This window comes from Triturus cristatus, chromosome 6 (assembly GCF_964204655.1).
Source record: "Triturus cristatus chromosome 6, aTriCri1.1, whole genome shotgun sequence".
Classification (NCBI taxonomy): domain Eukaryota; kingdom Metazoa; phylum Chordata; class Amphibia; order Caudata; family Salamandridae; genus Triturus; species Triturus cristatus.
This window is the reverse complement of record NC_140589.1, coordinates 1,849,303,377-1,849,325,589: the sequence shown is the minus strand read 5'-3', so window position 1 is coordinate 1,849,325,589 and position 22,213 is coordinate 1,849,303,377. Positions and strand designations below refer to the sequence as shown.

The 22,213-nt window shown below is 46.9% G+C and overlaps 1 protein-coding gene across 3 annotated transcripts in view; it reads right to left on the bottom strand.

The window, feature by feature from the left end:
- Positions 1-22,213, bottom strand: part of LOC146822181 (tyrosine-protein kinase Src42A-like) — a 351,567-nt gene that overhangs the window by 121,244 nt on the left and 208,110 nt on the right. For all 3 annotated transcript variants that reach the window (XM_085613317.1, XM_085613319.1, XM_085613318.1), the window contains exon 3: positions 4,041-4,201. In XM_085613317.1, the coding sequence (XP_085469443.1) occupies positions 4,041-4,201 (161 nt within the window). The remainder of the gene's footprint in view (positions 1-4,040; positions 4,202-22,213) is intronic.

Genomic DNA, 22,213 nt, shown 5'->3' with positions numbered 1-22,213 from the left:
GGTGAGGTGTCCCCTATAGCGGGAATAATACATACATGGTCAAACCTGATTCCACACCTATAAGGTGTTCGCCAGGGTTAGCATTCAAAGGGGTCTGTGCAATTGTCTGGTCAACGGGGGGAAGTAAGTGCACTCCAGAACCAAGGGCAGGTGACCTGTTGCTGCAGTTAAGCTCAAAAGCCCAGCACGGTCAGCTATACTAGTCATGCTTGGTGGGGATGCGGTCAGCCAACATAGTGTGCTGCCTTCCCAATAAATGGGGTAACAAGGTGTCAAGCACATGGGCTACTATGTCAATCGAACATTTGGCACGTCCAGTGTTCACAAAAACCATACTGTAAAGGGCAGGTAATTTCCAACGCTGGGGATGCTCCGGGGTGGCAGTGGGTACCTCTCCCCCCCCCCTCTATTAGGGAATATTCGAGGATGGGGGTAAGTAGGACGTAGTATGCCTTTAATGTTAGGCACCATATTGCAGACATGGCGCTTTGTGCAAATTAGAAACTGTCCCGCCCAGAGTTGGGACGGGGCTGATGTCATGTGACGCAGTGTAACTTTCCCTCATGAGGTGAATAGTGCTTGCACAGTTTCACAGGCCGAAAGGGCGCCTTGTTTCATCAGACACTGCTGTTCCAAGCTACCGTCAAGGGCATACTGATTTATCAGTTAAATTCTCTAAGCCGTATGGCAGGGGGTTCCACCACAGGGGGAACTGAACGGTCAAATTCCCATAAGGAATAAGGGATACGAGGCATGGGCAGGAGGGCCCTTGCCCATTGTCACACACTTCCAGTTATGAACACTCCTGTGCGTCAGGATTTAGCAAACATGGGGACTGTCCAAACGTTAAGTATAATCCTTCTCGCCATAATAGCTTAAGTAGGCAGGCGGGTTGGGGGAGCGGTCACCTAGCAAGTGGGCGGCTGTCCCATAGATGGGGCACGCAGAGGTTCAGGCACACACGGTGCTGGAAGGATGGCAGCTAGGTGAGATCAGCTAATAGATGGGGCAATGTGAGCCATGGTGTCTGCAATCGTCCCGCCCAGGGTTGGCACGGGGCTGAGTCATTGCTGCAGTGGAACTTTCCCGCATGGGGTGAACAGTTCTTGGCACAACTTAAAGGCCAAAAGGGCCTCTTGTTTCGTCAGACACTAGCTGATCCGGCTAACGTCATGGGGTATTGGGACATTGATGGGGCATTTATAACCAGTAGGGATGTTCTCTTTTATCTAGACTAGCAGGAGGCTCTAGACAGGAGAATTTGCGGGTAAGACTATAGCTGTTTTGGCGGGGGGCCTCTAGCGGTGACAGTGGCCACCTCCAGAGCTGTGGCGGAGTTACAGGGTGATCTGGAAGCAAATGGGTACAGAAGGGTACCCCTGCACGGCACCATAGGGGGTGCCAGAGCACAGGAGCCTCATGGTAGGTTCCTGGAAAACCGTGTCGGCACCCCGTTAGTCCTTCGGGCGGTTGTGGGCCTGAACAACCGGGGGATTGCCTTGCCATGCTCTGCCCTGAAAGGGGCGTGAGTAATAAGGGACCATGTGTCACGTGATCCGGGAAGAGGATCACCAGAAAGGGCAGCACAGATGGGGTTCGCCCCAGTGCTGCTTGGCTCATCAGGCGGGCAGGTGGCCTAGATGGTTGCCTGCCCTTGGATCGCCCGTAAAATAACCCACTATATTACATAACGGTGTATGTAATAAACCTGCAGCAGTTTTACCCAAACAAAAATTGTGTGGTGTGTTTTATTTATGCATAGAACATGCATGCTATGTGTGGTGGGGGTGGGAAGTGTTGCCTTCTGCTGGTGCTATGCGGCTGCCCGATGCACCTGCAGGGTGCCCTAAGGAGGGCGGGCCTCTAGTGCCAGCAAGGCATCAGCCCACCACCCCTCTTTTCTGTGTGGGGACCCCTCGGGAAGCAGTCCCCCTACCCTGGCAGCCAAGGTACTGCGGCGCGCAGGGCGCGTCATTTCCGGGGTGCGAGGAACGGGGGGAGGGGAGTATCTAGGCCTCCCCCACCCACTGGCCTTCGTCTTTTGCGCCCGGGACACGCCGTCTCCCACCCTACCGCTTACCCAGCGTGGAAGCAGCGGGGGAGGCATAGAATGTTGTAATGTTGTTCTTTTTCGTTGCAGGCGGAGTTACAGGGCGATCTGGAAGCAAATGGGTACAGAAGGGTACCACTGCACGGCACCATAGGGGGTTCCAGAGCCCAGGAGCCTCATGGGAGGTTCCTGGAAAACCGTGTCGGCGCCCTGTTAGTCCTTCGGGCGGTTGTGGGCCTGAACAACTGGGGGCTTGCCTTGCTACGCTCTGCCCTGAAAGGGGCGTGAGTAATAAGGGACCATGTGTCACGTGATCCGGGAAGAGGATCACCAGAAGGGGCAGCACAGATGGGGTTCACCCCAGTGCTGCTTGGCTCATCAGGCGGGCAGGCGGCCCAGATGGTTGCCTGCCCTTGGATCGCCCATAAAATAACCCACCATATTACATAACGGTTTATGTAATAAACCAAACAAAAATTGGGTGGTGTGTTTTATTTATGCGTAGAACATGCATGCTATGTGTGGTGGGGTGGGGAGTGCTTCCTTCTGCTGGTGCTATAGACACAGGCTAACCCGCCGACCTGGTGACTGACTCCTAGCCGTGGATATCCCTTCAAACATCATTGCACTAGTGCGTGTATCCAAAGTGAGTGTGTAAATGCACTTTGTGCTTGCCCAATGCTTCTAGACTGTCTCAATTTTCAGGGTATTTCACACATTCATTTTACACAAGATATGACACTGACTGTATAATGCCACTGTTTTGTATTATCACAATGCAATCTGTCTCAGATGTTCAACCACACAACCTTCCATCTGTAAACCACAACTGTTTGAGTGCGTAACACCCGAAAGTCACCGCATAAAAAGAAGGTGCTTGGCAACTCGGTGATCTTGCAGTAGACTTTGTGGTTCCGCAGACCATGTACACGACTTCATTTATTTCGGCTTGATTAGTTGAGACATGTGGCAGATGTTTGTGTCATCATAATAGTGACATTTGACGTCAGAAGTGTCCTCCTGACCATAGTGGACATTGATTGACTTCTCTAGTAGAGTTGAAAAGGATGCACCTATGGGAGCAAACACTGCTGCGGATGGTGGAGAAAGGAAACTGGTATAAGCAGCCAACACATCATGCGCATTGTGTACAGGACCGACGCCAATAAGTCTATAAGCGACAGTATGAACATCGGGACAGGGCGGCCCACCACCTGATTCCCCAATACTTGTGCACTCTTTCATGATACCGGGTGGGGTTGGGCATCACAGTGGACAGCCCTAGGTGGACGGTTGAGGTTGTATAATGGGATGTTGTCTTGCTGACCAGGGGGATCAGTACATTGATCGACCGCAAGAAAACTGTTGATAATAGTGCTGTTGTGGTGCAATCCAAAGGGCAGGTTGTGTGGGTATTGTGATAAGTACCACAAGCTGTGCAGTTTGTGGTGACAGATGGTATCTCCTGCACACCACAACTTGCCAAGCAGCCAGTTTGCCAATAGGTATGCACAATGTGACCTTCTGTGCCATGGATGGTGTCAGGGCTGTAGCACTAAGGGGGGGGGGGGGCAGTTACTTACATTTTTGTGTTTTTTTCTGACTACATGTTGACTGTGTGATATTGTATGTTATGTATTGAAAAACATATTTTGGCGTTGACTTCTTGGCCATGCATGGGATGCGGTTTACAAGTGGGCACTGTTCAATACCCTTTTTACCACGCCCGCCTGTCTGTGTTGGGTAAGGATGAAAGTAAACACTTATGACTTGGGTGAGCGCTCAGGTGACAGGAGTGTGATAATGCTAGTGGGTGGACACATTCATGTTTCCCAAAAGTTGTAAAAGTGAGAGGTGGAGGCGATGTGTCCTTCTTTCTCTGAAAGGTGGATGCAGAGTTTTAAATGTGTCCCGATAACTGCTCATGAAGGCAAAGCCCCTATTTAATGCCCACCACAAAGTCTACCAGATCTGCCCCAGCCGCCCTCACCTTCACACAGGGCAGCTCCAGTTTTGTGCAGAGCCCATCTGCGTTGTTGGAGTAATACTTCACCAGTTTCTCCAGAGAGGGGAACTTCTTTCTCTGCACGAGGAAGAACTTGCGGTCCAAAGACTCGATTTGGTAGTGTCTGACCAACTTCCGGATCCGCACTGAAAAACCAGAAACACACTGGGTAAGAACTCCCTAAAGAAATCACAGTAGGTGTTTGCCAGGGTGTATCCTAGGCAACACAGGCAACAACTTCTTTAAAAAATCCCCAAACATTGGAACCAAAACCGAATAAACATGAACAAAATCAACAAATGATAGGTACGCATGGGAAGCTGTGTTTGCAGGTACTAGGACATTGCACAGCGGTATCACTTCACATGCTGAATTCAATCTCACGAGGACCCATTCATCATGCAGGCCAGCTCGGAATCTGCCTTTCTGTTTCCTGCTCTCTTTGTTCTTTTTTAGATCTCTGTATAACACAAACGCCCTCTATATCTAGAGGGCTGGGGGAAGGATAGAGAAATTTAAAAAGGGTACGTTTGTACTTTCCCAATCAAAAAAAACCAACCACCGAAAAAACAAATGTACCCTACGAATATGCTCCCCACTGAGGGAGCCAGTCACCTGTAGTTCAGAGCGAGTCCTCAGTTCCAGGTGACTGATCATTCCCAGTCACTCAGTTTTAGGACCGCGGGGGCATTTGCCTAAAAGGAACAGGATGGCCTCACACACCCCCTGGGTATAATGCTTCTTCATCGAGCATCCCACGTGCGCAAAAGAATACTCAAATGGCAAATGGCCCCGTCAAAATACTGGGGGACTGTCTAGGGAAAATCCAAAAGGTATCTTGTTAAAAATCCCTATCACCTGCCTAGCCAAGAAAAACTAACCTTTTATTGGAATGGGGGTGAAGAGATGGTTAACAAGCATTGGCATTGCCAATAGGTCTCGCCTTTGGGACATTATAAGTGTTTAACCATGCAACAGTTGATGTTGCACCAAGGATATTGTGCTGCATAATTAAATGCCAGTGCAAGCATCAGAACCCACCAGCTCAAATTAAGCAATGCAGACAGGGACAGCCCCTCATGACAAGAGGGCAGGGAGAGCTGCCACATGGCCTCAAGTCACGTGTGAACTTATCTGCCAGTCCTGGCTTTATTAATCCAAAAGGACAATGCATGCTGGGACTTTGAGCCCATATTTACAATCTTAAGTGAAACCACAAAGACCGGAATGCAGTTTTCTTGGCAAGAAGAGTATATGGCTGGCAGATTAGCCCGCCTAAGACGAGGTCACTTGGTTGCTCCTGGGAGGTGGGCAGACGGGGCACAGTGAAGGCTGGAGGAACAGACAGCGAATAGGCAGGACCTAGGCATGAAGGGCACTGAGCAACTCAGAAAAGCCAAAAGACTAAAGAACTACTCAGGGTCTGATGCAGGGGCTTATTAATAGTGCAGCAGGTGCAGTGTCACCAGGGCCTTAGAGTGTGAGGGGCCTACCGCATGCCACTTATAGCTGTATTTTTCACTAACAAACCAAGTGGCGAGGACCGATTATTTGCCTTGATGTATCCATTTGCAAAAACAACAGTTGATGGACAGAATGCAGAACAATGTCATACATTCACCCCAGTACAGAGATCTGGGCCTAAATCCATCGTTTTTTTGCTCACCATGCCGTTCTAGTTTGAACCCAGCCATATGCAAATCAGTCTTGACCCTGTGCCTCATGGGAACAGTCCAGCCCGAACTGCCAAGCCAGGTCCTCCCTGGACTGGAAACAAGCATCCTAGGACATGGCTTGGCAGTTCGGGCTGGACTGTTCCCATGAGGCACAGGGTCAAGACTGATTTGCATATGGCCATGTCTGAACTGGGGTGGCGTGGTGAGCAAAATAACGATGGATTATGACTGGGGGTGAATGTTTTGCCAATGTGCAACATTCCTTCCAACATCTTGTGTGTTTTGGTTGTATCCATGGCATCCTTGCCACGCTACAGGGCCTGGAGCTGAGGTGCAAGACCAGTAGGCAAATACCCACTTCGCCTGCAAAGGAAGGAAGCCATCTGGGGACATGAGTTCTGCCGGGAAAGGGCACGCGTGCCTTACGTTCGAGGAAACAAAAGACACACAATTGATTGACAGAATGCAGAACAAATCAAAACATTCACCCCCAGTCAAGAGATCTGGGTTAAATCCATCATTCTTTTGCTCACCATGCCACCCCAGTTTAGACCTGGCCATATGCAATTCAGTCTTGACCCTGTGCCTCATGGGAACAGTCCAGCCCGAAATGCCAAGCCAGGTCCTCCCTGGACTGGAAACAAGCAACCTAGGACCGGTTTCGGGGTTTCACCCCTCTTCAGCTAGGATAGCTTGATTCCAGTGGCACAGTGAGCCAAGGACCCACGTCTGGGCTTGTTTCCAGTCCAGGGAGGACCTGGCCTGGCAGTTCGGGCTGGACTGTTCCCATTGGGCACAGGGTCACGACTGATTTGCATATGGCTGGGTCCAAACTGGAATGGCATGGTGAGCAAAAAAACGATGGATTTAGGCCCAGATCTCTGTACTGTGGTGAATGTATGACATTGTTCTGCATGCTGTCCATCAATTGTTCTTATTGCATTACGTTCGAGGAAACGGCACATCTCAGGTTCAAGAGAACGAGTGACCTCCCAACAGAGAGCGGCAGAAGCAAACAAAGAAAGGCTGGAGGGCGTCTGACCTCACTTGCCTCATTCCAGGAGTTCCACTGCGCTTAGGCGGATTACAGTAGTATCTGAGGGGCGGCAGGTGATTCAATGCAGAGGCAAAACATGACATCAGCCACTTGTGACACTGGAAAAACAAAGTTCCACGGGGGGGGGGGGGAGGTATGCGAGCATGTAATGTGTGGTTAGAATGAGTACTCCCGGGACGCGGGCATGAGTCTTTGCTCCGGAAGAATGAGTTCACATGCCTGCTGACGCTGTAACCCCTGGTGGCATCGTCTGGGAGCTGAGGGGGTGAGCGAGCCTCTGAAAACCACAGCGCTCGTCTTGCATTGAAGGATACTGTCAGATTTGGGGGTCTCTAGTTGGCATAGGTAGGTACCTGTAACAGGCTTATCTCAGAGGCAGTGTGTAAAGCATTTGTGAACACATACAGTAATACAAATGGACACCACACAGGTTGTAGTATAAAAATAAGTATTTTTATATAGACTTAACACAAGACCAGACGACAAAAATTCACAATACTGTACTCAAAAATAGTCTCTTAAATGTTATAAAATAGCTCAGTTCTCTGAAGTTGTAAATGCGACACTTTACTCTCAATGTACCTTAGATGCGTAGCGCAACAAAAACAAAAGGGTTGCAGGGAAGGTGATGTGTCGGTTCCATACACGCAGGGGAGTGGATGCGTCGGTTCCTTACTGCTCTCAGGTGTGATGCGACAAAATGGCGTCTTTGTTGCGATGCGACAACGTTGGTGCGATGCGACACGCCCGACAGCCGTGCGGCTACTCGATGATCTTTGGAGCCGCGACAGGCCCTGCAACGCGCTTCTCCGGTGATGCGACAATGACCTCTGTGGCAGCATCCCACTTCTCTGGTGATGCCAGTGGCAGCGGCGGCTCGCTTCCTCGGCGATGCGATGATAGCGGCTGCGGCGGCGACACGCTTCTTGTTGTTGCGTCGCGCTTCCAGCTCCCAGCGACACGCAGTCTCTCAGAAGGCCCAGCACAACAGCAGGCACTTCAGTTCCCAGCAAGAGAATTCAGGGGGGAGCTGGTTGGTGAAGTCTTGTATCCCTGAGACTTCAAATAAGAACAAAAAGAGAGCGAGGAAAAAGAAAAACTTGTCCTCTTCCCCTGAACAATATGATCAAACAAAATGGACAAGTTTCATGACTCAAAGCAAACTTTTTTTGCTGTCATTGTTGAAAACAACGTGAAAGGAGAGAAAAAGCACAACTGCTGTGTAAGAAACCCCTCACCCACCTACCTGGTAGGTGGCATGCTTCATCATCGGGGCCCAACTGGATTGTCTAGCACAATCCAGTTGTGCTACAACGCCTGAGATACAGCGGAGCAGGGTTTTGAGCAGTAAGTGAAGTGCTATGTGTGAAGTGATTTAAGAGTTAAAAAAGTCTCTGGGAGATGCCCTATGAAAAACTTTAATTATAAGGGTCCCAGGACTAATGTAAAAAAGAGTTTTTTAGCGGGATACGTAATAGGAATGTTATTTTCCTTATATCCCTAGTAACTGAGGTCAACTAGTTTCAGCCTTCTTGATGGTTCTAGAGGCTTTCGTCAGGACCAACCAAAATTAATAATAAAAATGATTTTGATGAGTGGCCGTAAAAGTAATGTATAGGCCACGTGTAAATATCAGCACACACCCTAAAGTGTGCTGTGAGTGTAGTGATATGGTACTCACAGTAACTCCGTTCGAGATTACCTGAAAATGAAGAATTAATTTAGATATGGGGAACAGTTGTGAATCATGCATATACGCTGAATGCATGCTCCTTTCGACTAAAAGGCTAGTGATATCGAGCCAAACTGATTTTGTGAGAGTGCATGAACACTATAGAGGCTTGCGTGGCTACAATGTGCCCCACGGTATCCGTAAGTGTGTAATTGTTGTAGTATTGGGGCACATGGTGCACATATTCGTAATCCATTATGTGCGTGCCTATAGCGCGGTCATACACATATTGTACGTATCAACTTGTGACTGTGCAAGTATTACAGACACTAGTAGCTAATGTGCTAAAGTGGCCAGGTGCGCGTGCAGTTACATAATAATAGGTTTACATGGTGGTATATGTAGACATAGAGTTCAGCAGACAGACACTCGTGTTTAAAATTGAAAGACAAACAACAACTAAATGACAGACAACATAAAGTACAGTCTCACTTGAGTATAGAGGTTGTTATGCCTCTGGAAATGGAACGCCGTAAGATTCTCCGCTTGCCCTTAATGGAGAAGGAATGGCGAGGGGAGTTTGTAAACGCGTTGACGCACAATACAGAAAAATGGTCAAAGCGATGTGATATTGAGGGTCTAGACGGGACCATGGTTGGCCCGTATTGTACTCACAGTTTGTAAGGGAGGACAGGTCCGAAATACCTAGGGCGGCGTTCGGTTCCGCTTGTTCAGCGCCGTGTTACAAATGGGGAGTGGTTTAAGAGGCCGGCAAGCAGGAAGTAACGTGCTGCCGCTTGAAAGACTAGAACGTTTGCCATGCAAGTAGAAATAGAAGAAATAGTACTCGGAATCTCGTGTTCGGAGTACTGAGTGGGGTGACACAAAAAAGGGGGGGAGGAAATTGTAGATGGGTCTACGGGCGGTGCAGATAAATAATTATTGAAAAAAGTATTGAAAAAAGTAAAAAAGAGGAGAGCTCCATATTAAATAAACAGGAGGCAACCTACGAGGCACTCTTTGCCTATGTATTAGGAGGGAGAGTAAAGGGCAGGAAAACACGCTACCACTTAGGGCTGCGTGTTGGGTTTGATGAGTAGAGGTACTGGGTGCAGATTAGATAGTGTTTGGGGAGAAGGGCGTAGGGATCTGCACGGAATATAAAAATAGATGTTTGCACAAGACTGAACTGATCATATATATGCAGACTATAGAGTGATCGAAAAGCAGTGATTCACTGACATCAATGCCGCTGTATGCTGTTCCAGGGTACATTATCGTTAAGTCCTGTGATGTGGGTTGAGAGTCTATATACCCAGCGTTGTTCTTTTTCGAAAAGACGTTCCTGGATGTTAGTTGGACTGGGGTCAAGTTGCTCAATTATGACCCATGACATGTCATTGGTAGTATGTCCCTTGGCTAGGTAGTGTTCAGTAAGTCTTGTCGTGCTGCGTTTGCAGCGGATGTTACTGCGGTGCTCGCAGATTCTGATTTTGACCTTTCTGGTGGTCATCCCAACGTATCGCAATTTACATGGGCATGTGATGAGGTAGATGACGTTTGCCGAATTGCAGTTGGTATGTTTCTTGATTGTCCAGATTTTATCCTGTTCAAGATTGAGTGTTTTCGTTGGTTCGGTGAGATGGCAAATGCTACAGTTGCCACATGGGTAGTGGCCTGTCACTTCTGGAAGTCCCCATGCATTCAAAACTGTACTAGGCATGTTTAAAGTCATTTTTGGCCTGGTCGGTACTAGGCTGTCTCTGAGATTATGGGACCTTTTGTACGAAAATAGAGGTTTTTCCCATTGTAGTTTGCCTGAAGTTACAATTTTCCAATTGTTTTGTATCAGTTTTGCTACTTGATTTGAGATAGTGTTAAAGGTGGTTACACACGTGAGTGGTATGGTAGTTGACAGATTCATCTTGGGTTCCAGTAGACCTTCGCGGTTTTGGTTACGGGCTCTTTTTTGTGCTTTTTGGATAACCCTGTGTGGGTATCCTCGGTTTTGAAGTTTTGTAGTTAGTTCTTCTGATTGTTTTTTGAAATCTTTAAGATCACTACAGTTACGGCGCAATCTGAGATATTGGCCGAATGGCAAATTGTCCCTTAGAGGCCTAGGATGGAAACTCTGGAAATGCAGAAGAGAATTTTTCGCTGTTGGTTTAAAGTGAGTTTTAGTCATCAATATTCCATCTTTTGCTTCAATTTCCAGGTCTAGAAAGGTAATATTGGTATTGCTAATGGTGTGAGTGAAACGTAGGTTTGGGTCTAGTGTGTTAATCCAATGCAAGAATTCATTAAGTCTTTGGTTGTTACTTGTCCAAATTAGGAACACATCATCGATGTATCTTTTGTAGAACGTGATGTCTTGATTGTAAATTGATTGAGAGTTGAGGATATGTAGTTCTTCAAAATTAGACACGTACAAACCCGCTACACTAGGAGCGAATGTGCTCCCCATGGAAGTTCCGTACTGCTGCAGGAAGAGGGTACCCTCATATTCGAAAAAATTGTCTTTGAGGGCTATTTCCGCACATTCCATTATAAATGATTTTGGGGTGTTATACTCCCAGGTTGTTTTATCAAGGGAGGTGCGGAGAACCTCTAGGGTGTCATCTTGGGGTAGGCTGGTATAGAGGCTCTCAATGTCTAGGCTTACAAGGATGGATGTAGTAGGGTTGAATTCCAGGTTGTTAATTTGGCTCAGTAAGTCCTTAGTATCTTTTAAGTATGCAGGAGTCGACTGAACTATAGGCTGTAGGTAGAAATCACAGAAGCGGGACAGGGGTTCAAGCAATGAGCCTATTCCAGAGACGATGGGTCTACCCGGTGGTGGTGTTTTGTTTTTTTGGAGAATCTTACGGCGTTCCATTTCCAGAGGCATAACAACCTCTATACTCAAGTGAGACTGTACTTTATGTTGTCTGTCATTTAGTTGTTGTTTGTCTTTCAATTTTAAACACGAGTGTCTGTCTGCTGAACTCTATGTCTACATATACCACCATGTAAACCTATTATTATGTAACTGCACGCGCACCTGGCCACTTTAGCACATTAGCTACTAGTGTCTGTAATACTTGCACAGTCACAAGTTGATACGTACAATATGTGTATGACCGCGCTATAGGCACGCACATAATGGATTACGAATATGTGCACCATGTGCCCCAATACTACAACAATTACACACTTACGGATACCGTGGGGCACATTGTAGCCACGCAAGCCTCTATAGTGTTCATGCACTCTCACAAAATCAGTTTGGCTCGATATCACTAGCCTTTTAGTCGAAAGGAGCATGCATTCAGCGTATATGCATGATTCACAACTGTTCCCCATATCTAAATTAATTCTTCATTTTCAGGTAATCTCGAACGGAGTTACTGTGAGTACCATATCACTACACTCACAGCACACTTTAGGGTGTGTGCTGATATTTACACGTGGCCTATACATTACTTTTACGGCCACTCATCAAAATCATTTTTATTATTAATTTTGGTTGGTCCTGACGAAAGCCTCTAGAACCATCAAGAAGGCTGAAACTAGTTGACCTCAGTTACTAGGGATATAAGGAAAATAACATTCCTATTACGTATCCCGCTAAAAAACTCTTTTTTACATTAGTCCTGGGACCCTTATAATTAAAGTTTTTCATAGGGCATCTCCCAGAGACTTTTTTAACTCTTAAATCACTTCACACATAGCACTTCACTTACTGCTCAAAACCCTGCTCCGCTGTATCTCAGGCGTTGTAGCACAACTGGATTGTGCTAGACAATCCAGTTGGGCCCCGATGATGAAGCATGCCACCTACCAGGTAGGTGGGTGAGGGGTTTCTTACACAGCAGTTGTGCTTTTTCTCTCCTTTCACGTTGTTTTCAACAATGACAGCAAAAAAAGTTTGCTTTGAGTCATGAAACTTGTCCATTTTGTTTGATCTCCCTGAGACTTCAGGCAGGAGGCAAGCTCTAGTTCAAGCCCTTGGAGATTCTTCTTCAAGTTGATAGAAAGCACACTCAGTCCTTTTCTCCTCTTTTTGGCAATGAAGCAACCACTGCAGGCCAACCCCCAAACACACAGCACAGGGGTAGTTTCCTCCTTCAGCTTCCTGGTTCGTCTCCTCAGCAAAGGTTCGTCTTGATTCCTAGAAGTGATCTAAAGTTCTTGGGTCTGGGTCCCAATATTTATACTAAGTTTTCCTTTGTTCTCTGAAGGCAGAGAGGCCTTTGCCTAGTCCAAACCAGTTCTGGTCAGTCCTGGAGCACTTTGTTGACATGTCTCCTTCTTTCCTTTCACAGTGCAGGGCAGGGACATTAGGAGGTGGAGCCAGTATTGTGGAGGGAAGGCCCAGCCCTATTCATGTCCCAGGTGCAACTCCTCCCTCCCATCTAGATGCAGATCTCTCTATTCACCACTGGGCTGACCCACCCTGTCTCCTGGAATCCCCCAGCCCTGTCACTCAAACTCCAGACAAGGAATACACAACCTAGCAGAGATTGGTTTGGATGGTTAGACAAGAAAATGCCTACTTTCTAAAAGTGGCATATCCAAACACAGAATGTTAAAACCAACTTCACTAAAAGATGTATTTTATCATTCTGAGTTCAGGCATACTAAACTCGAATGTCTACCATGTTCCCTGAGTCAGTTAGGATTATAAAATGTAATAACCAAACTGCCCATTCTGGCCTATGGAGAACAGCTAGCCTTGCAATAGTGAAAAATGAAAATGGTTGTAATTCACTATTAGGACATGCCACACACACCAGGGCATGTCCTACCTTTTACCTACAATGCACCCTGCCCTTGGGCCTACCATAGGGGTGACTAATATGTATAAAAGGGAAGGTTTTAGGGACTGGCAAGTGGGTGCACTTGCCCAGTCAGCATGGCAGTACCAGACTGCACACAGGCTCTGCAATGGCAGACCTGAGACACACTTTACAAGCTGCTCCGATGGGTGGCACAATCAGTGCTGCAAGCCCACCAGCAGCATTGGTTACAAGGCCTGGGCAGACGCAGTGCACTGTACTAGGGTCTGACAAGTAAACCAATCAAGCCAATCATGGAGTCACTAATCCATATATCAATTTACTATAAGGAGCACTTGCACTGTGGCACTGAACAGCAGTGGCACGGTGCCCAAAGCATCTATAACCAGCAAAAACATGAGGCAAGAGCAAAAAATGGAAGGGAGACCAAAAAAGCAGTGATAGGACACATGAGGCTATATTAGGTAGCTCATATCCATAATGGTTGACATGTTTCAACCCTGAAAAGGCTGCAACGGGTTACAGGGCTTTCCTCAGGACCTGAACCCTATAATGTCTATTTCAATCCCTAGTCATATGCTCATACACACTCTTAATGCACATGCATACACACAGTACCAGATACCAATTTTTGGTTACTTCAAAATTGAATTTTTTCTCTTATTTTAGCCAGGGTCTGTCACTTCGGGACATTAAAATCCCCTGGAGGAGCCTTGTAGTTGCACATTCGCCAAAGGTATCCCCCGTGAGCGCACCTATTTAGGATCTCCTATCTCCTTCAAATGTCGGTATTAATGTCCCAATGTTGGGAACCCCGGCTAAAATAAGAGGAAAAACCAATTTTAGAGTAACCTGAAATTAGCATCTGGTACTGTGCGTAGGCATGCACATTAACAGTGTGTATGACTAGGGATTGAAGTAGACATAATAGGGTTCAGGTCCTGAGGAAAGCCCCAGACGCCGTATGGGGCCTTTTAGGGCTGAAACATGTTGACCATTATGAATATGAGCTGCCTAATATAGTCTCATGTGTCCTATAACGTCTTTTTAACCATTACTTCACCACCATTCCAATAAAAGTTTAGTTTTTCTGGCTAGGCAGGTCTAGGGATTTTGAAACCAATCCCTTTTGTATTTTCCCTAAATATTCCCCCAGTCTTTTGATGGGGGCTGTTTGCCATTAGAGTATTCTTTGGCGAGTGCGGGATGGCAGATGATGAAGCATTATACCCAGAGGGTATATATATTGGGGAGAGAATGTGGCCTTACGGCTAGAGTGATCAACATCGAAGCTGGGGAACCGGGTTTGAGTCTCAGCAACGACAGTCAACATCCTGTGATTCTGGGCAAATCACCTAATCTCCCCATGCCTAACAAAAAATGAATGTATCCTCATGTAACGAAACTGGTACAATGTAAAGTGCTCTGATACCCGTTATCTTCGGGTCTAGTTTGTGATATACCAAACTGTAAAAAAAAAATTTTTTAAAAGAGGGTGTGTGAGACCATCCAGCTCCTTTAAGGCAAATGCCTCAGTGGTCCCAAAACTACGTGAATGGGAACAATCGGTCACCTGGAATTGAGGAATCGCTCTGAACTATAGGTGACCGGCTCCCTAAGTGGGCAGCATATTTGTAGGGTACGTTTGTTTTTTCGGTGGTTGCCTTTTTAGGTCTCGCCTAGAGACAGATTTCAGCTGTCTGTTGTTGAAAGACCTCTTTTGGCCGTACCAAAAACTCACAGTTGACTACCAGCCCAAATCTTACCACTGGTTGGCTTTCTTGTGCCGCTAATGTGTTTGCTTCTTTTTTATTGGCTTTCCTTCCTCTTCTTGTACTGGCTCTCCCCTGCAGTATAGCTTCTTTACCATCCTTTTGATTGGTTGACTTGTGGCCTTACTCATCTCACACCAGGGAGATCTTTTTTTCTTTGAGCACGCCATGTGAGTGCATGTGTTTTTTTGCTCTCTCTCCCCCGTGTTCTGCTTACCCCCTCTAATACCCTCCTCCCGCACTCTCAGGGTGGCTCTCCACCCCTAAAAGGATGTCTGTAAAAGTACAGAAACGGGTGTCTTTTTGCCTGGCATTAGTAAAGATCACACTTTAAGGGTTGTTTTGTTTTGTGTCTTGGGTTCCACATGTTCCATGATGGCAGAGGCCCTGGCACATGAAGGCGTTTATTATGCACCGGGGTAGGGTCGACTGCTGCACTCCGCTGGCAGCGGAGGCAGAAGTTGTATGTAGCATCACTGAAAAGGAGATGTCCTCTCTCCAAGACGCCCAGAATCTAGGGGCATATCTAGAAGGCGGCAATAGAAAATTATCGCCGCTTTTGCGGCTGTTTTCAGCCGAAAAGCGGCGATAATTTTATCGCCTAATTAGCAAGGTCACGCTAACGCGTGAAACCTTGCATTAGCGCACGAATTCCAAATGCCCAGCTTTGTATCTCTAATGAGATGCAAAGTGGGCGTTCCTGACCTGACATAACAGGAGAAATGTTGCTAAGTGACATTTCTCCTATCATCAAGCCCCACGCTATGAAGCATAGCGGCAAGAAAAGTAGCGATAACCCCTGTTATCGCTACTTTCCTTACGCCTGCTTCAGGACTGTCTTAACCATGACATCCTATGGAAGATGGATATCATGGCTAAGTTTGTGAGGCCCTATCAACAAGCTAACGCCACATTTCGTGAGATTATCGCTGGGTTTCCAGCGATAATCTCACGTTAGGCCGTTAGCGTGAGGATTTTTATCGCTTTTGAGATAAGCGTTGCTAATAGCACGCTATCTCAGCGATAAAAATCCACGTTAGCCAGCGATAAATATCCTAGCGCTAAGTGCGCTTAGCGATAATTATCGCCGGTTGTTGCTGATATGCCCCCTAATTCCTTGGGCTACTGCTGAGTATAATATGGCTGGAGCATGTGTTTTGATCCATAGTCATGTGGAAAGTAAATTAGGCCTTGGCAAATTTGCGTCAGAGTATCCTGAGTGAAAAGTATTTGAAAAATAAACCACGCCAATTATAAACTGGTGAAGCAAGCATTGGCAAAGCCAGTAGCACGACACGCCCCTTAACAAGGAGAGCTCTCTTGGCTTTGCCAAAGTTTGTTTGTTTATCAGAGCCTCAAATCCACTTTCGGTCCTTTTGCATTTTAGGTCTGGCCAAAGAGAGTCAGGTGTTTCACAGAGATAATCGGATCCACACCCAAAGAGAGAGAGGAAGAGGCGACGGCTCAGCACTCCTCAGCCACTCACAGCTCTTCTTCCCAGACTGATCAGCCACATTCAGCCGCCATTGGTGGATGCGAGTGTCACTCACGATGGATGAAAGTTTGCTGTTGTCAGGTGAATCTGCCTAATGATTACTTTCCAGCTCTCATCGCAGGCGGAACCAGGGGTGCGGGGGCGCTGCAGAGCCAATGCCCTAATGGCGCCCCATATTTCTCTGATAGGGTGGGATTAGCTCAGAATGAGCCCCTCGGATTACGCCTCTGTTTAAATCGGTAACTGATGTTCACCTGCTGGTTAATAGACCCTTCAGGCCTTCCTGTTACGCATAGGGCGGAGGGAGAAAAGTGCCTCTTAAACTCAATACAACTTTAGGTGTTACAAAATATAAAACGATTGCCTCCAATCTGATATTTAGATCAGAAACATTTCAGAACCTATTTTAAGAATATAATGTTGAACCAGAAGCTAAGTCACATAAGCGTTAGGTGAAATGAGTAGGCAATTATAACACAAGTGGAGAATTGGCAAACCAGCCAGCCAGACAGCAGGCATTTATGACCTATAGCTAGTAGCATGACTCAGCGAGTTAAGCACTTGCCATTTGTGTGCTCTGCAGATCAGATTTCTGAATCCTGGAAAGGCCAACCCAGCCTTTTATCTTTCTAAGGTCAATCCATTGAGTGCCTTTCAACCAGTTAATTACTACACCTATTATTTACAGTGCTTGAAACAGCAAAACAAAAGTATTAAGAGCAATCTAAAAACAAGTTATTCTAATTCCATAAGTGTTGTACTTGTGAAAGGGAGGTGGGAGGGCTTCCTGGACAGGTAAGTGACATGTCCAGGTCAGCTCTTCGTCCCAGGAAGGCACAGACTGCTTCGAGAGTAGGTAGGTCTAGTGGGCCTTTCGACCTATGGAACCCCAGTAGGGATCTGTGTGCACCCCCTCATCACAGGTTCGAATCCTGGCATTTACTCAGACGTTCATCCTCCAAGGTTGAGAAGATGAGTAGCAAGGAGTTGGGTAGCAATAAACATCAGTTATGAAGCGCCAGCTACATCCATATGTGCCCCCGCTTTAGCAGCTACAGCGGCGGTGGGGTCCTCGATAGGCCTCTTCTGTCTGCAAACTCCACAGACAAAGGGTCCTCATTAGCGTGAAAAGGTGGGACGGTGAGCGAATGGATGGATGGAGAGGAGTTGGCCTAACGGCTAGGGCGGTGGACCTCGAATCTGGGGAACTGGGTTCGAGTCTCGGCAGTGACGCTGAACATCCTGTGATTCTGGGCAAATCACTTAATCTCTCCGTGCCTAACAAAAATGAATGTGTCCTCATGTAATGCAACTGGTGCTATGTAAAGCGCTCTGATACCCGATACCTTCGGGTCTTGTTTGTGCTATATAAAACTCCGTAAAATAAAAAAATGGATGAGTGTGTGAAAGGGTGGATGGATAGATGCATGAATGAGTGAAAGGGTGGATGTAATGATGGATGAGTGAAAGGCTGGATAGATGATGAGAGGATGGATGGATGAATGAGTGAAAGGATGGATGATGAGTGAAAGGATAAGTGGATGGACGGATTGAAAGGCTGGATGGGTGGATGGGTTAAAAGGGTGGACAGATGGATGAGTGACAGGATGGATGAGTGAGTGAAATGATAGCTGCGTGAACAAATGAGTGGATGAGTGAAAGGGAGGGTAGATGGAAGGGTGGATGGATGGGTGAAAGGGTGAATGGATGGACAGATGAGTGAAAGGGGTATGGATGAGTGAGTGAAAGGATGGCTGGATGAGCGAAAGGGTAGATGGATGTGTGAGTGAAATGGTGGATGGGTGAGTGAAAGGATAAATGTGTGGATGAATGAGTGAAAGAGGGTGGGTGGATGAATGGGTGAATGGATGGATGGATAAGTGAAAGGGTAGATGGATGGATGAGTGGAAAGATGGGTAGAAAGGTGTATGAATATGTGAAAGGGCTGATGGGAGAGTGAAAGGGGGATGGATGGACACATGAATGTAAGGGTGGATGAATGAGTGAGTGAAAGGATGGATAAGTGAAAGGGTAGATGGATGGATGAGTGGAAAGATGTGTTGAAAGGTGTATGGATATGTGAAATGATGGATCGCTGAGTGAAAGGGCTGATGGGAGAGTGAAAGGGTGGATGGATAGATGAGTGAAAGGGTGGATGCATGAGCAAAAGGATAGATGGGTGGATGATTGAAAGGATGGGTGGATGAATGGAAGAATAAAAGGGGGTGGATAAGTGAAAGGGTGGATGGCTGAGCGAAAGGGTTGATAGATGGGTGAGTGAAAGGGGGATTAGATGGATGAGTGAAAGTGTGGATGGATGAGCAGAAGGGAGGATGGCTGAAAGGATGGGTGGATGAAGGGATGAGTAAAAGGGGGTGGTTAAGTGGAAGGATGGATTGATGGATGTGCTTGATGGATAGGTTTGCAGATGGATGGATAGGTTTGGATATGGATGGGCAGACGGATGGACAGGCAGATAGAACGGTTGTAGACTGAATATTGAATGAAAGAAAGGATAGATAACAGAGAGTAAAGGTGAAATGGTGGATATCAGCGGGTGGACGGAAGGATGAATGGATAGATGCTTGAATGGAATAGACAAGTGAGCTCTTGTGGGGAGGATAGCAATGGCTTGCTTCGCTTGCTCAGTGCCATAAGAGTTTTGGTTCAAAATGAGGGGGTGGTATTTTAATTTTCTGGCTACCTTCTTGTGCCATACTGATGCACGTATATGCTGTGTTTATTGACATGTACCCGGTCTGGTGAATGTGCCATGGTGCACACCCGCAGGACATCCAGCAAGGGCTTTATGGAACAGCAAATTGAATTAACAGTGTATGGGGTGAGGGACGGCAATAATGTTTGTCATCCTTCAAGGGTCCACCGTCTGTCCTCCACCCAGTCCCAGAAGAGGTCACCGCAGTGAGTGCACCTGCTTTAATCCCTTAGAAATCCTGCCCTCTCACTTCAGGCTTCTTTGTTTATAATGAGTGGGGTTTAAAATCACCAGACACAGGAGCACAGTCAGGCCACACCCAACCAGACCTTTCACCAAGAAGCCATTTGGAAGGAGGTCAGAATTTGTATTTGATTCCTATTCAAACTAAGTCAGGCTTGGAAGGATTCTCACTATGGTAAAAATAGAGACTGTGGCACTGAGTGATTACAAGAGAATAGGGCAAAGTAGGTCTGTGCTTTATTAATTGTGGCCTCGGAGTTACTCCTGGTAGTAAGACCAGAAGAGCTCTGTGTGAGTAAATCTGTCAGATGGCAGGATGAGCTTGGGGTGTCAGCAGGAGCTAGTCGTGGTGAGCCTATACGTAAGCAAGAGCAGAGCTCCCAGTACATTAATGCTATCAGTAAGGTAGTGCTTGGAAGCGGGCATGTGTAGGCTCATAGCTCTATAAGTGACTCAGATTATGAAACAATTCGGACTGAGGAGCTCTGAGGCGCTCTGGGTTTTACCGAGTGCAGAGCACAGAGTTATCATTATTTGAAGCAGTGCAACTCCGCACAACAACTTGCTGTGCTACGTCACCTGGAGAGGGCAGGAATGCCCCCTCATCTATCAAGATATGGCCCATTCCCGCTCTCTCCCTGCGCTGGTGCACTCTGTGCTGCATAGCGCCAATGCAGGCACTCTTGAACCATTGTGCAAAGGTGCCTCTGTTGCAGGAAGGATTGTGTTTGTGCAGGAAGGGACACCTTTCTACACAAAAACAATCTTTAGATGGAGCTTCCTCTTGCTAAGTGTGCTGCAAAATGTGGCACACTTGGAAAGATGAAACAACGAGGAGGAATAAAGATATTTCTTCTTGTTCCTCCTTTCTCAGGAAGGTGTACGATTTTGACTATTTCCCGGGTTTGCCAGTCTTGGTAAAGCACTGAATGCATACACAACAGGGGCTACAGAGGAGCGGAAAGAGTACCACGAACGCCCTCTACTCGATTAACCAATACCACGAAAAAGGCCCTCAGTGCTTGTCACACCCAAAATTATATATATAGGACACCACCCTCAGGCAAGCGTCATCTATAGGGTTAGGTCATGATCCAATAACAACTCAGAGTCAGACCATATGTCCAGATGTGATACTTTTCAAAACCGGTTCCTAGGGGCCAATTGATAGGAAGGGCCGCGCGCAAGCGACCACCATGAGCCGACCAACTGGCTCTCTGTATCATCATCGGCAGTGTTCCTACACTAAACAGGAGGACCATGCACAACACTAATGGCGCTCAACGTGTATGGCTACTAATTTTCAACAAACACAAAAGCATCACCCTCCTGTGGGTCCTCAACAAGGAAGAACATATACTAACATCTTCCTCAGAGAAACAATAAAAAAGAGTCACATATGGCATACCACACACATATTTACTCTATGCCTATGTTCATGATTAAAAATAAAATCACTTGTTTAGACCGGCTCCATTAGTAATAGTCCAGCCCGAACAGCCAAACCAACTCCCCTCTGAGCTGGAACACAAGCAACCCGGGACCAGTTCTGGCCTTTTGGGCCTCGTCAGTAGGGAGAAGGTTGTGTCCTATGGCGATAGCTGAACAATCATGAATAGGCTTCCGTTACGCTTATCCCTGGGATAATTTAGGTAGTGCAAATTAAATATAAAATAATATGTGCATCATTCACATTTCTGGCTTGAAACATAACTAAAAGAAGAGTTATCGATTCTTTGTTCTTCGATTTTACACCCTTGGAAAATATACAGATTGTCGCAATGGTTCTTCCTATACATTCTACTGGGATGTCAGAAGAACAAGTTACAACAGAAAAATAAATATAATTTCAACAAACTCAATTAAAATGCTTGTCACTTCTCCTGTTGTTCAAGTGATGCAAATGACATTCCAGGTTCCATCTTGTATTAGGATTAAAATCCTCTAATGGCAATTTCTTTAGTAAATTAGGTAAAAGTCCACCATAACTCCTGGCGATGTTTCCTTGTTAGAGTTAAGTTAAATATTCTCACGGGAAATCAAAAAGTAAAGTTCATATATTTTTGAGCTTTATAAAAAACAGAGACATTAAGGGCCAGATTCCAATCTCGGTCCGAAGGGCTTCGAACGGGATCCCTAGTGAGCAAGTCCAATTCGTAGCCCCGGTTTCCGAACGACTCGTACCGCTGTACGTGCGAGCAAGTACGATGTGAATATCGCCTCGCGCTCCGAGCAACTCGTACCCGTCAGCGAAGCCCTCCGGATGATTAAAACATGGTCTACCCGTGCAGCGCAATGGGTCCAATTTCTGAGTGACCTAGTACGATGAACGCGTCGGGCAGCGAGATCAAGTCGGAGCCTCTGACTCGAAAAAGCTCTGGTAAGCGTACTTCGGGGGCCGTAACAGGCCCCCCTTCACCCGGGGCCCTCCGAATCGGTCCCGGGGTTGCCCATGGGTACCCCCGATACAAGCATGCACAGTGTGGCGGGCACCATGGGGTGCCTGCCACAAGGTGTATGCTTTTCCCCACCCACCTATTTTCTGCAATGGGAGCCTGTGTACGCATCTGTATGCAGGCTCCCATAGACTTCAATGGAAGTCCGAGCGAATCAAGTCTGTATGCTTAAGGCCCCATCGTGCTCACTCGCTCGGATGCCTGGAGCACATTTCATCCGGAGAGCCCTCTGGATCCGAGCCGTTCGGAGGGCTTTCCGGACGGGATCGGAATCGGGCCCTAAATATATGGAC